Here is a 16,948-nt window from a genome sequence, read left to right as displayed (position 1 = left end):
TTAATTTTAATATAAACAACGTCCACATTAACGTATACATTTAGTAAATAATAAACTAATTTTAAATGAAATTTAATACATTTTCTGAAATTTAAATTGATTAATTCTATTGTTTTAATTAAATTAATGACATATCGAATAAATTTAGTGGACCTACAGAAATTATTAAAAATAACTCGAATATATAATTTGACATTATGAATTTAACAGTGTAGAATAAAATAATGAACTCAAGAAATATGTTTTTAATTTAATTTGTAATTTAATATTTATTAAGTATCTATTATATGTATGAACGTCAATATGGATGTTATTTACTTTGAAACTAAGCATAGAATATGAAAAGTGAAATTTACGTTTTAACGCACATAGAAGTTAAAAATAACAAAACGTTTTTTTAGTTCAAAAGATTGAGTAACCATTTTAGTCCTTTGATATCTAACAGTATATACAAAAATTATTAAGTAATTTTTACATCTTTAACATTCTTAAAAAGTATTTATAAAGTTGTGTATTAAAAAAAGAAAAGGATAGAGATTATTATTATTATTAATTTAGCCAGGTGTGCTTCTAAGGAAAGTTTTAAAGAAAAGAAATGTATAGAACACGAATGACCCAATAGTGTGTACTAAGGATTAATATATGTATAAGACTGCTTTCCTTTTAGGAAACACACAGAAGACACAAGTGTATCTTTGCTATTCATTGAATATTGGATAGAGCAACGTTTGTGTCTTCTAAAAGAAAAGCAACCATAGTTACAATTTCATTAATATACAATGTTACTGACATAACTGCAAACATATCTGCGCTTTTACGGGACTGATAATTAGTGACTGACGCGTCTAAAATGTACCTCCCATTCTCATTCCCTCCCGTTTCCTTTTGCGCTTGTCATCGATGCAACCGGATGACTCGAGTGAAGCGAAGCAGCACTTCCGACTTACACAATGCGTTTCCGACACTTCAACTGGGCCGAATACGGCACTTTACGCGCAACAAGCAACTCGCCTACGGAGATCGCGAGAGTGGTTTGCAACGCGAATCCGAGTCAGACACAAAACACGGCGGACAGCTCGAAAGGACGGCCGAAGCGGGATAAAATCCGACATGACACGCTTCTGTTTACCGTGTACGCTGGGTTGCATATGCAAAGCGAAACTTTCCGCCCGCTTTGTACAGGACGTTTCATAAACGCTGAACTGCGGTGTCAAGCTGTTTTTCGCCAAAGTGCAAAGTACGAATGAAATGTATCATTCGACACGTGTCGTTAGACATTGGAGACTACATTTTTGTTGCGCTTTCAATTCTAAACTTTCCTTTCTGATGTGCGTGTGTATTGAGCACATTCTCACGTTATATGAATCTTTCGGGATTGTAATCCAGGCAACAAAAACATTTTTCAATAGCTAACTGTAGAACATTTTGTCATTTTTTTAATAAAAAATCGATTAATTGTGTTTTATATTAATAATTAATTATAGGGTTACAGAAAAGCCAGATTGCCATTTGACGTTATTCTTCTAGATGTATTTTAAAACTTTTATGTTTAATTTTGAAAGGACCTATATTGGAGAGTTCTCGCTCAACTCACGAGAGGATAGCAGCGATGGGCTTTAATTTACTTTATTGTGACATAAAATACTGTAAAATGCATGTGTACCGTCCCTTACGAGCTGACCTCGTCGACGTCGTGGCGTCTCGTCGTTAGACCTCCGATATCCTCGCATACCATGCAAAAAGTATTCCTGAGGTAAGCAGCGTTAGTTAAGGATGCAAGAGAAAATTTTCCAATTTATTCAAAGAAATTTGTTTACCACGTTTCAAAACGAGCTAATTTATGAAATTGATAAAGCATTATTGTACCGCAGAAAGAATGTAAAATTATGAAGTTTTTTACATTAATATTTCCTATTTTATATACAATACAATTCGGCGAGAATCATGCTGTATTATATAAATAAGAAATGTTCGTTTGCTATACACAATATCGTAAGAATTAACATAAAAAAAGTCAATGGTACCGATTTTACAGTCGAATTTCACAAATTTTCTAAAAGTTTTTTTATCTCTCAATCGAAGCAAGTTTTCAGGCAAAATAATTGATTGTTACAGTCGCGAAATTATTTTCCTCTCAAAATGCGAAACGACGAAACTTTGTAAATAAATCGAGCATTAATATTTTCTATTTTACGCACGCTTTGTGAGTAGGAAAGTTTGCGGTAATTCAGGCTTCGTTGGATTCGTACCTTTCATATTTGCGATTCTTGGCGGTAATGCTTCTTTCATTCCGCTTTGAGGTTTGCAAATGGCTGGGGCTAGGAAATCCGCGCAGTGTATCTTGCAGAAATTCAAACTACATAACGCATTGACTGTAATTCCTAATATCAACAGAACTTTGGGTCGGAGTAGTATTCCCTGGGGAACTACTGCGCAACGATGCTCAGAGATTTGCATTGTGCAAACGCTCTCTCTAAAAAGGAAACTTCGTGTTCGATCAGCATAAATGGATACCCGCTAACATTATATTTATTTCGTCACTAGCGTTTATGTATATCTACTCCAATTTCATTTATGTAAGTTGAAGCGTTCTATTACTGTTTAAATTTCTTAAAATGAAATCTCACTTCAAAGGAGTTAAACTACCTGCCATATAGTAAAAAAAATTAAATATTCTTGAATGGGAGTGGCAAATTTTCATTCCTTTTTTTTAAAGTGAGATTCGTCCTAAAAAAAGAGTGAAATTCCTTTCCTTTGAAATAAATCTTATTCCAAAAAAAAGAATGAAAATTTGCCACTCTCATTCAAGAATTTTTTTTTTACTCTTTTACAATAGTAGCAGTAGCTTAACTCTTTTGCAGTGAGATTTCACTTCAAGAAATTTAGAAAATACGTAGATATTATTAATATCGAATTAATTTGTATATTTTGTATATTTTCACATATACTCAGAGAAAAGTATTTGAGATTTGTAGCTATAATTGCATGGTAATATAATTATGGTCAGCAGTTCCATTTTTATTTAGTTATTATTAGTACTGTAATGTTGTAATAATAATTATATTTACAATTTTATCAAAACACTACCTATATAAACCGGCACTGAAAATGAATAATTCATAATCAAATTATGATAATTGCAATTATTTTTTCTATCAAGTGCTTCACAACATTATTTTATTTCTCCTTTCTCCTCTATAATCTGACTAACTCTAATAACAAATATTAGCAATGTTAATAAAATTGAAATTTCACTTCTTGATTGATTGTTACCAAATTCTCATCGGATTGGAGAATTGTTTGACTTTCCAAATGTAAATTACATGATTTACAGATTTTTACTACTCTCCCTTGAGGGAAATTTTCATTTGCAAATCTTCCACGCGAGCTGCAACGGGTTGTTTTAAAACTCAATTTGCAAAAACAATCAGTCGCAATCGCCTTAAGTAAATAAAAGCTTCGCGGAAACGCTTTCAATGTAAAAATACTGATTCTTTCATTCTCGCGCTGTGTAAAATAAAAAAAAAGAACCTCGTCGCGTATCGTCACGTGAAGTTCAACCTCGGGTTCCTTTCCCAATCACGACGCTCTTGTGCTCGCCCGCGGTCGTCGTTGATTCAACGCGACCGTTGAAAATAATTGACCTCACTCTGATGCTCGTATTTCGAGCATTTGCCGTCGCGTAAAGCGAGCGAGCGGCCTCACGTTTAAAACTGGCTTTGCTGCAGGTATATTCTTCGAAAAGCGCTGGTGAAACACCACGACGCGCCGGCCGCTCATTCTGCCACGTATTGTTACCACACAATACACGGTGTATTTCCACCGGTGTGTTTCCAACGTGCCACGGCCGCTGTCCGGCTGCCTGCATTGTCGGTGCCGGGCGTTGCATCGAACGTAATTTTACAGCGTCACGGAGCGAAATGTTTGTTTTAACGCGACCCAGCAGCCGTAACGCAACGTTTTTCCCTTCATCCCTCACTTCGCGTCCCGCGATGTAACGACGTTTTTATTCCCTCCCACGTATTTCGCGTGCACGTCTCACGCATCCCGATTATGCCCTCGCCTTTACACAACCGCGAAAGGCATGTATAAAGAAATGCTAATAATAGGGGAAAAAAGCGTTGACTTGTCGAACAAGTGAGTTCGTTGAACTCGAAAGTTTGTTTCTTGATATTTGATTGCATCATATATTTGTGACATATCAATAGTTCAATCGGTATTTTGAATGGCGTAGTCTAATATAGAAGAAAAATGTAAAGTAAGATTCGTTAGAATTTTAATAAATTTTATGAAATTGTGATATGTCCATTATGTAAGGACAAGCATCTACTTAAAATGTACTTTACTTTTCTAATAAATGACGATCGTCATATAGAGATTCGCACGAGCCGAGACGAGACGAGATTTCTGCAATCTTGATCTAGATTTCGCAAATATCTCAAAATATGCATCTCAATCTCGGATTTTCGAGAATCTCAATATCTGATCTCGATCTCGATCTTGAATCTCGTCGAGATTGGTGGAAAATAGTTAAAGAAGTACAAAATTGTTAAAAATTTAACAAAACTTTAAATTTTTAACAATTCTATACTTTTTAAACTATTTTCAATAAAAAAAATTTTTTTTATTCTAAATAAATTATAAATAATAATAAAAATAATAATTATTATTATTAATTTAATTTATTTAAATTTTTTTAGTCTATAGTGCTACGTAATCATCAATTAGCAAAATGTGTTCCAAAATTCACTGCCAGCGCTGAAAATCTACAGTTTACATACATTGTACTATACATTTTTAGCACTAACTGTGAATTTTGGAACACAGTATCTCGTAAGTAACATAATTTATATTATATAGAGTTTCAGTACTGGCAGTGATATTAGAACGTAGTCAAATATGCCGAATCGCGATTTTTGAGACTGAAGGCCATCTCGCAGGTTTCTTCATACTTATTATCTACGTCCTACATCATGCCTTAAACATGCGCAAAATACTATCCGAATCTGTTATTGTCCATAAGTTTGTTTTTTATTCCTGTCCTCGCACTCTCTGAACTGGTGCAAATAAATTGAATCGAAACAAATATACATTTGATTCACTTATTGCACCATGTTCACCAATTCATAGAGTGCAGGAATAAAGAGCAGACCTCATTATTTGTATATGAGGAGTTAAGTATAGTCTAATAGTATAGAAGAACGTAGCAGTAGCACCGGCACCATCCTTGCCATATAACTATTATTTTTAGATCTCTCGATGAAATAATAAAATATTTTGTCGAAATCTTGGTGAGATCTCGACGAGAATTCTAAATAATCTCGATCTCGTTATGCTAGATCTCGGTATTGATCTCGAATATCACAAGTGATTTCGATCGAAATTGAGACGAAATCGAGATATGATTTTTCTCGTCTCGTACATCTCTAGTCGTATAGCCATATTGTAAAATACTTTTTATATTTTATAAAACAAATTTTGAGAGTTGTTTATGTTTACAGTCTTGAGAATAATATGAATTACTTTACCGTAAAGTAATAATTACTTGAATAGATTTACTGTAATTATTGCAATGTATTTTTTATTTTATAGCTCCGATTTTTTTTCTTTCAAGCAAGTAAAGTTTGTCGTAAGTTCGGCAAAAGCAGCCATAATATTTTTATTAGTTTTGTAAGATAAAAATGAACATTTTTCTTTGTGTTATTAAATTTAAATTTATAAAATTAGTAGTTTATATTACAAGATTTTTATCGATTTCAATTTGATTAATTTTAATTTGATACTCCTTCTCCCACGTAATAACGATGACACAATAATGTGCATTTATCCTCATAACTTTTTGTGTGATTATTTCTTCCATTTGTTTCATCGCGATACTCACGGTATGGGACGAGTTGTTTAGCGGTAAAGTTATCGGGGTTGAAACACGTAAAACAATGAGGCAACGCTCGGGAAACAGATATTCTTGCCGCGAAAGTATCTGCACAAATATACTCGGCATCGTTGTTTTACGTTTCTTAACGAGAACGAGCGGAAGCGATTCTCGAGATGCGTTTACGCGGTAACTGTGTTTAAAATGCCGTAACGTCATAAAAATACGTTGCGACAGTGCCGCGACAAGGTATGGCACGGTAATGAGTTTAGTTCGCGACGACTTTTAATACACGAGGTTTTCTGAGTACGTGCGATCCAACACAGAAGTCGTAATAACCGTAATAACCTGTGCCATTTTATTATTCGGTATACATAAATGTAATTTAAAGCAGTCGAAAATAAGAAGAGTACTCTTAAATATACGCATTTCTTAGCGAAAGTATTAAAATAAAAGTAAAAATAATATTCAGTCCAACAGTTATTAGAAATAATAATTCACTTGGACAGCTTATTTGCGGAAAGCTTTACCCGCGAGAAGAGACCTCAGTTTTCATCAACTTATTCATTAAACACTATTGGCGTTTCGATATTCTTTCTCAGGAGAGAGCTTATGATCATTTACTGTACATGTTTTGTTTCATGTATTATATCTGTGAGATTCGTTCTAAAGCGAGTTCACCAGGAAACGCAAGGAAACGGATGGGTAAAAGCCCTCCGAGGTACCACCGACGGAATATATTTGTATCCTGTGGGGCGACAGGAAATTATTCCACAGGGAACAATAGGAGCGGTGGTCTCGATGGCGGAATTAATTATAGTGTAGGACTTAATGAACACGCTTATTATCGCCCTCTTTTTGAGACGGGGTTATCTCGCTGAGAGATAATGCGGAAACGCCGTCGCGACAGGAAGGAAGTCGCGAGTACGTACGATATTATTCTGGAATATGAATTACGATAACAATTTCTTTGCGAAACTCGTCGCGTCGAGCACGTGTGTATGTCGGTGCTGTTAAATTTGAAATTTTTCCATTATTTCAAAGATTTGTTCACAAGTGACATTTTGGTGAATGTTTTACTATTTAATATTCTGCTAAATTGGTATAAATTGTAATTCATATAAAAGTTATATACATTTCATTTTATTCATGTAAAAGTGAAATAAAATTCATATAAAAGACAGATTATAATTTGTGTAAAAAAAAACAATGAAAAATATGTGCAATATAAATGGAGTAAAAATCTATGAGGAAGAAAATTATAAATTGATAGTAGCACGTTGAGACATACCTTTCGAAATCGTATTTTATTGATATCTCGATATCTATGTGCTGCTTATTATTGTACGTATTAATTAAAAGCTTTCCTCTCGGGTCATCCAGCTCGCAATAGACGCATTTCCTGAACGCGCAGAGTAGCTTCGACGAGACGGGGAGTCTGTTCATTTCCTGGTTATTGTTTAATAAACGTGTACTCCGTGGAAATTAATGCGATTTCAGTGCATTGTGCCAGGGAAATTAACGCGATTGTAGATAATACGTATTCCGCCATAACGCGCATGTAGGATTACCTGTTTGTTTCTTTCTGTACTTCCGGCGTTCGTTTGTTATGCTCATTCATACGCCGTATTTGATAAATTATTTTAAGCTTCAACTATTCTATGCTATCGCAAAGCTTGTCTCGCAAAATACGCAAATCCGTGTCATCCGCGCATTAAGAACAGTGAGAGGACAAACATTTACAGTTGTTCCAGCGCTGCAGGTAAACGTAGAATAAACTGCATCAGCAGAGTTCTGCGTACATACAAATCCTTGATGTGACGCGAATAACAATTTTATACAAGTATTGTATCTTGGTTTAGAACAATTGTTTGTTTATTTTATGGATCTTTTTTTACATGCATAATAATTTGTTATACACAGAAAAAAATTATAATGTATTAACAACAGTAAATCTAATATGGAAATAATCGTATTGTTTCGAGAACAATACTGACGAATCAAATACTTGTATCATTAAAACAAGAGTGTTTTAAAACTTGTGTTATTAAAACATGACATATTGAAACTTCAAATTAAACTTCTTGTAAAATAAAGAATCTTTTCGAAATCTCTAACATAAAAATACCAATTGTCATCTGCCATAACCGTAGTTTTGATGGCTAAATCATGAAAATTGAATCGCAAACATTTGCGTTCATCTTTATTTAAATAATTTGTAATTGAAAAATAAATCAAGCGACGCGATAGCATCGCGACGCCAAGTGCATGAAATAAAAATATAACCGCTTGAGATGATCGCTTGACGCGTGAACGTCATCGTGTATATGTTCTTGTTGCTGCCAAATTCGCGACGCTACCGCTAGCTTTAGCTGGAGTTTTGACATCCACAAACCTTAGATTAAAGTTACTCTTAAAAATGAAAACCGCAATTCAAAAATAAAAACACTTTTTATTATATAATGTCATCGGTACCTTTCGATTACGAATAAGCTAGTCCGAATAACATTAGTACAGCCGGTATTCAGATCTAGAGATCGAATTCCGAAAAAGGACCGTTTCAAGATTTTTTCAGTCGTACGTGTAACACATACATGTAAAGCGTTTTTTCCTTACCATAATCCAGTTGACAATTTTAGCAACTTTCGGTCCATCTTTTGCGTCTTGTGGAATGAAATACTTGGATAATTACACATTTATTTTATGTCCGTTTTTTAAGATGAATTCAATATTTTTTTTTATGCACTATCATACTTGGCGTATATATTTTCTGGTTTTTTTAAAGGTATATGTATATGCAAGTTGAAGAGATTTTGTCTCAAACTGTAAGATTTAAAAAAATCAACAAAAATGTTAATTAAATGTATATTAAATTTTGACATTATATACTAGACGTTGATTGCGCAAATTTCAGTCTTTGGATTATTAATGTAAAGCTCTAACTGAGAGTAAATAGCCATTCCTAATTATTACGTTCTAACTATCAATATCAATGATCATGGCTTTCGACAAGATGTGTACGTGACGTACGGACGTCTCTTTGATTGGATAGATATCCAATCATGTAGACAGCTAGGATAGGCAGTCTGTCTATGAACTAGATAGATAGATGGTTCATCTAGAATAACTGTTGATTAGGTGGCAGGTATATCTGTTATACCGAAACGCTCAATAGTACATATCCTTGTTTGCTTGGGCAATATCACTATTTGCTACAAGGCGTCTTCAGTATCGAGACGAGAATTTGATATTAAAAGATTCTAAGCTTTTACAGCTCTATATTTGCCTTTAATGTATTAAAATTAGTCTCTTATAAAAAACTGCGTCTTTATATAAAATAAAAAAACTAACATTTGTAACTGTATAAAAAATTTGTTGAAAATTTATACATACAATTATTTTTATTATAATAATAATAGAATAATTTAGAATATTTTTTATTGACAGGAAAAACTGTTGAAAATTTATTTTATAAAAATATTTTATACTTTTATAAAATTAGTACTTTATCTACATAGTGGCTTTATATTAAAATTACAAAATTTATTTGAAATAATCGAAAAAAAGAATATCTCTTAAAATTGTATCAACTACAATATAATCAGTTTTAGATAGTTTTATTGTTGGAATTGATTTGTATTGTGATTCGGTTCCATAATTTACAATTGCCATTTTCGAGAATTCTCTCATGGTAGACAATTCTCTATATATCTCCGTCTGATAGTTTACTAGCTTCCTTACATCCCAAGACGATAAGTGTACCTTGCTAATTAGCCAGTAGTAAACCAGTGACGTGCGGCGCCTTCGATACGTTTCCACAGGCGTGTGTTTACCTCAGTAACGCGCATTTTCGTCATAATTAGTCGTAACAGTCGGTGGCGGTGAGCCACAGGTAGGTACGTCTCTCGAGAATGCGAGACGTGAAGTACCTCTGTACCGTTGTTTTGCCGAATGAGACCCGTCCGCCGTTGTGATTGACGTCGACATCCACGTCACGGCTCTTGGGACGTGTCACTCGAATTATCCCCACTATCGAGTCGCTTATTGGCAGAGAAATAATGACAGACGTCGTCCTACTATATAGTATCGATACAATCCGGATCTTTTTCAGCTTGAAATTGATCGTTACAGTCGTAATATGTCAAGTTCTGCTAATTGAAGTTTGATAGGGAATTTTAACAAATCTCTTTTGAAAGGCTTCTGAACAAACTCATAAATTTATCTTTAGCAACTAATTATTATAGATAATGAAATTTTGGAGTGTTTTGCGTGGGATCGAATAACTTAAAATAATTATTTTAGTAACAACGAAAATGTGATATTTAGTAATATAAAAAAATTAACATATTATATTAGATTATATTAGAAATTATAGAAATTAAATTATTATAGAGAAATATAGAGATTATATTTTACTTAAGATTTCTTCTTTTTATAGGATATTTTTTATTTAAACAGTAAGAAAATTGTATTTACTAAAATCTGATTTTGTTTATTAGTATTATGCAATACACTTATCCTGCATTGTTAAATGATTTTTAAACCAATTTTTTTAATTAAATAATATTTTCCAATTTTGCTAAAAGATATATCATTTTAATTTAAAATATGTGAATAATAAACATTAAAAATCAACTACGTCTAATAAACGTGTTTCTGTGATTGAATTGCTTAGTTTCAAAGGAAACAGCATTCATATTAACCATTAACATATGCATTTATTAAATAATAAATTTGAGTCAAGGTACATTTTTGGAGTTGTATTGTTTAATTTTATTATTAAACGTATAGAGTAAGAGTAGTGGTGACCTATGTAAGAATTAAGTATAATTTAATTAAGTATAAAATAATTAAATATAACTTAATATTTAACTAGAAATTTAACATTTATGCTTTATTTACAGTTTACACATTTACAATTATTACACTTGAAACTCTATTAATTTAAATTATTCAGCATATCTTTATTTTAGTTCTGTATATGTTCCACTTACGTTGGCTGTAATCTCGCGTTGCTGCATTTTGGATAATTAAATCTCAGATAATCTGTAATTTTAACACAACACCACACATTGTTCCGCTTATGCACTTCTAACTATAGTTTCACTTTATCTGCTCAGGTAAACCTAGACCGCAAGTCTCGTGGTATTTGGAATCGCAGATCATCCATGCATCTACCGAGGTTCGAGAGACGCAAGGGCCAAGCGGCGAGACTAACGTCGTAACCATCAGCAACGTGACTGTGAAAGCTCTCACGAGGAGGCATCATCACGCCAAGCTGTCCTGCCGAGCGAATAACACTCAATTAGCGTCGCCACCCACCACCACCGTTGTCATAGAGCTTAACAGTGAGTGCGCTCATTCCAATTAACGTTAATTGCACGCGACGCAGCATGATGCCGCGTCGACCTTTGCTCTTAGAATGAATTTTTTTGCAAGATACGCACAACCTAATTAGGGCTTGTAAGCGTTGCTTCTTTATTTGCGAGAACGAGAAAATGAAAAAAAGAAAAATAAACATAAACTTGAAGGAAATAATTAGGTAGGATAAGAATAAATATTTTTAATTGATCATGTCCATGGTGACAAACAGCTTTCTCCATAAAAATAGCCCGAATTTTTATGGCGCATCAAAACTTCGTTCGAACACAGTTTACATGACACAAAAGGGAAACTGCGGTTTTCACGCGTCAGAGATTCTTTATTCGTCTGTAAAATAACGACTGCGAATCACTCGCTCGCATGCTCCACTATTACGCAAAAAAAAAAAAAAAAAAAAAAAAGAGGTATCGAATATTTTCCCGGAGAATGTCTCGAATTTTCCGAATAGCCGCGGAACAAGTTACCCGCGTTATGAATATGCAAAAGACCGTCAATTTCGACGCTGCGCGATACTTTCGATTCCTGTTTCCCTCCACCTTCCTTCCCCGTTCCATGTGTGTATCGGTATCAATATTTTCTCGCTGCGAAAGAGGGCAGAACGAATATTTAACCGGCGCGTGATCCGATTTGTCCGGCTGTGATCTTTTTTTTTTTTTTACTCGACTCGAAAATGAAAGCGGACTCTCGACGAAACGAAATTGAAACATTTTTCATCGATTACAAGGGGAGGAGGGCGACAGCGAGAATTTCGACGAGAAGAAGGGGACGAGGGGATAACAGCGCCGAGGGTTTCGTACCCTCCCGTCGAAAAGCAATCAACCCCACGATGTCATTAATAACGCCACTTCCGGAATCGCTCTGAAACGCGACGAATCGCATGGCGCCGGGTAACATGCCGCGGTCGCGACAGCGTTCGATTAATCTCTATGACAAACAGACGCAGAAAGGAAATATACGTATCTCTCCCCGCTTCCTTTATTTTCCTCTAACCCAGAAACAACGATGGTGACTGAGGAAAATTGCGATTCGAGCGATTTCCTTTGGTCGCAAGATCGACCCGGGGCGAATAATTCGTTTGCAATTATTTCGAAGCGTAGAGGAGTCGTAATGAAAAGTCCTTTTGCCTGCGAGATTGTAATATGTCGCTATAATTATATACGAAAGCCATTCGTGCCGGTGACTTGAGGGTAGATGTGGTGAAATTGCTACCAAGCTTTTATGTTTTATATTTTTGTACATTTGCGCGTATTTAACGTCAAGCTTTGTATCAAGGATATTATTAAAATATTATTTTTTGAAAAAGGTATTATTAATATATTATTATTTTGTTTATTAATATTTATTTTTCGAAATTTTTATAATGTAAGTCGAAAATTTTACACATTTCTATTTTTTAATAGTGTTCTTTAGTAAACATACTAAGATACTTTCTGATTTTAAAAATTAAGAATATTGTGAAAAAAGATCTAACCCGGTTATTGGAAAAATACGATTCGAGTGTTACGTTTCCATTCGGCAATGCAGCAAACGTACACGAGTATCTGATAGCGTGTACCTGGCTTATCAGATTTCACCTGGACTCTACCACGTTTCGCAAAAATGGATTTTTAAAAAACCGGACGACGCACAAAATGAAAAAATCCTTCAATTTTCTCATCGACTAATTGACCATCAACAGTTCGTCAAAGGACAACCGGAGGGTCATTTTAATTGATCGCGAAATAATTTCTGTCGGATTTGGCGATTGAAAATGGACGGCGGCTCAGGCACAAACAGATTGCAGTCATTCACGTGTGATATCACACTCGTTCTCGAAAATTTAAAACTGCCTATCAGAGCGAATTATTGCTCGTCCTCTGCGTGCATACACCGAAATAATTTAATAATACGTTCTACGCGTATTCAATGCTCTATAAATTATTTGTCTTTATTCAATTTTGAAACGATTTTTTTGATGGCAAAGTTTAAATTGTGACTTTGTAAAATAATTTTAAAATTGTTTAATATTTCAGTAAGCAAAGTTTTAAATTAATCTCTACACGGAAAGAACGGTTTTGCTGAAATATCTACAAAAGCTGGATGTTGATTTGAAAATAACTTTGTTGAAGCATAAAAATATTTATATAGAAAACTTAAGCCATGATAAGCAAAAGATTTTATATTTTGCAGTTTGAGTGTTCTACATTAATATTTTAGTAATCCAATAAAATTATTTTCAAACCTGTATCTATAATAGCTAAATTTTTTACTTCAGCAAAATCGTTCTTAGTGTATAATAAAATTGTTTACTAGTTTAACAAATAAGATACAATAATAAATTATTATTAATATTGTGCAATAATGCCACGAATATAATTCATGATGTAAGTATTCCTAATTGTCATTAAAAATCGATTACTTACTCTCTTTTTCTCTCTTTTCTTCGCAACCTTCACGATCAGGGACAGGTACTTCGGTACACATTTTTAGATTTTATCGAATATATCCTTCTTCTTCCGTGTCATCCTGGTGGCAGTTGTGCGAGGATGGAAAATTAATATTCATAATTGCATAAGCAGCATGGTGGCTTATCGGCACAGCCGAGATTCATCCGACAAGAAACTTACGCACCAAACAAACAAGTTTAAATTAAATCGCCGGAAGCTGCCAGCTTCGAACCGGAGAATATGGGAATCCGAAGGAAGAAGACTTGCCATAAATTGCCTTAGAGGCTACTTATGTGTGATGTAAAATGTTCGAGTGTAAACCAGTATCGTGTACTATCGATCGTGAAATATTTCAAATATGCTCGTTTTTTTTAACGCTAATAATAAGCATTTTACTTTTATCTTCCGCAACTAAAAATATATTTCTTATGAGACATTTTGTTTTTTTTGTCTTTATTTGAAGCTATCGATAATTCGTTCAAAGAACGTTAATGAGAATTATTAGTAATGTTCATATACATTTTAAATATTGAAATTCTGTAACAAGTGGGTTGTTATCGATTGGTCATTATTTCAAGCATTCTAGAATTACAAGAACAAATTATATAAAGAAATAAAAGGTAGAACATGGAATAATTTAAAAAAAATTGATTTTAAATAATCCAATTATACAGGATTTCAAATGGAATGCTAACGAAATTGAACGGACTTCATAGCTTACAATTAAAAACCATATATCTCATTTTCAATTTATTATCTTCTCCAATATTATTAAAATTATTACGAAATTATATATATATATATGTGTATTTTATAATAATATTAAATAATGTATAATATTAAGTAATATTAATAATATTTTTAAAAAGTGTTAAAGTTAAAAGATTATAGATAATTTTGTTCTAATACCGTGGAAAAACGTGATAAACTTCACGGCATGAAATATACACGGCATTATCAAGAAATCATTAAATGCCATCTTACGAGATCGGCGACGTAATCGAATGTAAATATCCAACTTTGCTGCACTTCTGAAACGATTTCAACCGACATAGCACTTGGCTCAATTCCGGCGAGTGCTTCGTTTTTTTTTTTTTTTTAACGAGGATTACATGTTAAAAATTTATTTCGCAACTTTGCAACATCTCAATCTCTTGCTAATTGGAAGCGCACGAGGAGTCGCTGTCTACATAATCGCATCTGCATGAACCTCGATTCCGTTGCCCGTACGATCGCACGAAGGTCTAACGAGTCATCGGAGGATCGGTGGAAAGTCGATCGACTTGCGAAAACGATTTCCGCGACAGTCGACAATGTGAAGTCGACGAATACTCCACGGCGTTCGAGTGGTCGGAAGTGGATTGCACTCGGAATCGCGCAATGTATCTCATTAATTTTTCATGCTACCACCGGGACCGCCGTGTCCCGAAGTGAAGTCCGTCGTATGTATGCGAACGCTTCGCGGGTGGAACGTCGTCGTTAATAATTATTCGATAGCTCCGTGTAATGGAAATGGCGAAATTGGAATAGAATACGATACGCTCGTATAGTGCTCGTGCTAACAGACAGAAACGCAGTGACACGAGAAACAAATCAAACTCGTAACGAACGTTTGAAAGCTTATTTGTAGGAACAGAAGTTGTATGGGAAATCCAATGACTACTCAATGTTTAACCCCTTAATGGCTGCTGTATAATTTACAAATAGCATAATTATTATATGAATTATATACATTCGTGTTTACTTCTTTCTCAATTATTATATTATCAGTTTATACGCTTGTTTGCATCATTTATTTAAAATATCAGTTCAATTTAAATATTTACGAGAGAGACATCTGATTCAATAATTTATACAATTTTGTGTTGCTTTCGAATAAGAAATGGACGCGACTCGAAAGAACGGAAAATACTGAGTTCTTAGTAGAATTCGCCACGTTGAGAGAAAATATTGTATATTTTTCCATATAATATCTCGAAACGGCACACATACACACACTTACTATGAATTTTTATTATTTTTAGCAATGCAGTCTTTCCTGTTCTCGCGTCGTCAGTTATCTTGTGATGTATTTTCTTGCAAGATCAGCAGAACCTCATAGTGTTACTACTTATTCTTTCAGTCATCACAGAATCGATAGAATAATTCATAAAAATGCATATAAAATGCAATGACAGATATATGGTTTCTTAGCTAAAGTCCACATTTTATTCTGTTATCATTTTTATTTCAAAAATCGAGTATACCCAATTAAATTAAACTAAATTAAATTTTTTAAAACTATATTTTATGTTCAATCTCTTACTTCTTTATGATATTTATTTTTTATTTAATTCCAGAACGCTTGAAATTATATAAAAGGTTTATTTGAGAAGAATAGTGAAAGATTCAATGAAGCCATTTATGCGCAAATTTTATATTTTACAATAAATGTAGAATTGTAATAAATTCGAAAAATAAATAACAAATAAGTAATAATAATAATAATAATAATAATAATACAATAAAACTTTGAATAACAGTTGAGCAGATATTGTTAAATTAATGCAATTGCTGTTTGTATGCCGTTAATACTAAAAGAAAAAACGCTATGTGGCAAGAAAATGATATTATCATCCGCAAAAACATTGCCGTTAACACGTTTTATTTATTATGATAGTTTTAGATCGCTGTATACTTTCTTTCGCAACGAGATTGCAAATCGGCACATCGCGACAGGAACAAAGACAAGACGATCGCTTCGCAAACTTGTTCAACTTTTAATGACTCATTCTGCAGAGGCGTTTGATTCTGAACAGAACGTAGCTTGCACGAGTTCGAGAAGAATAATCAAGTTAGGTAACAAGCCGAAGAATCTTCGGCCTTCCCCCATCGAGGAAGCATTCCGCCAACACAGAAATTCCATTCGGCAAAAATCCCCTTCGTCGCGCCTCCCTTGATCGGCGTCCTTCGTTAATTAGTAAGAAAATTAATGAAGCCGCCCCGCGAGCGCAAACTTCGTGTGCGCGCGCGCGAGGCTCATTAGTCTTTTATAACTGCGAGCATTAACGAAAGTAGTAGATGCACTCCTTGATAGTCAAACGATTACGTGTCTACTAGTAATAACGATCTGACGAGGCAGACATTAAAAGAAATTCCTAATTAAGGTTGAATCTGCGTAACATCGTTGCTTTTCTCGTTTGGGCAAACCGATGATATTTATAGGATATATATGTATATATATATTATAAATCTTCTTTACATTATATAAATAATCAAAGGAAAAAGA

The 16,948-nt window shown here is 33.8% G+C and overlaps 1 protein-coding gene across 2 annotated transcripts in view; it reads left to right on the top strand.

Moving 5' to 3' along the window:
* LOC108779928 (nephrin) overlaps nucleotides 1-16,948 on the top strand; it is a 320,256-nt gene that overhangs the window by 184,900 nt on the left and 118,408 nt on the right. For both annotated transcript variants that reach the window (XM_018547494.1, XM_018547495.1), the window contains exon 7: nucleotides 10,993-11,220. In XM_018547494.1, the coding sequence (XP_018402996.1) occupies nucleotides 10,993-11,220 (228 nt within the window). The remainder of the gene's footprint in view (nucleotides 1-10,992; nucleotides 11,221-16,948) is intronic.

This window comes from Cyphomyrmex costatus, unplaced genomic scaffold (genome assembly GCF_001594065.2).
Source record: "Cyphomyrmex costatus isolate MS0001 unplaced genomic scaffold, Ccosl1.0 scaffold640, whole genome shotgun sequence".
NCBI classification, from domain to species: domain Eukaryota; kingdom Metazoa; phylum Arthropoda; class Insecta; order Hymenoptera; family Formicidae; genus Cyphomyrmex; species Cyphomyrmex costatus.
This window is presented reverse-complemented; position numbering and strand designations above follow the sequence as displayed.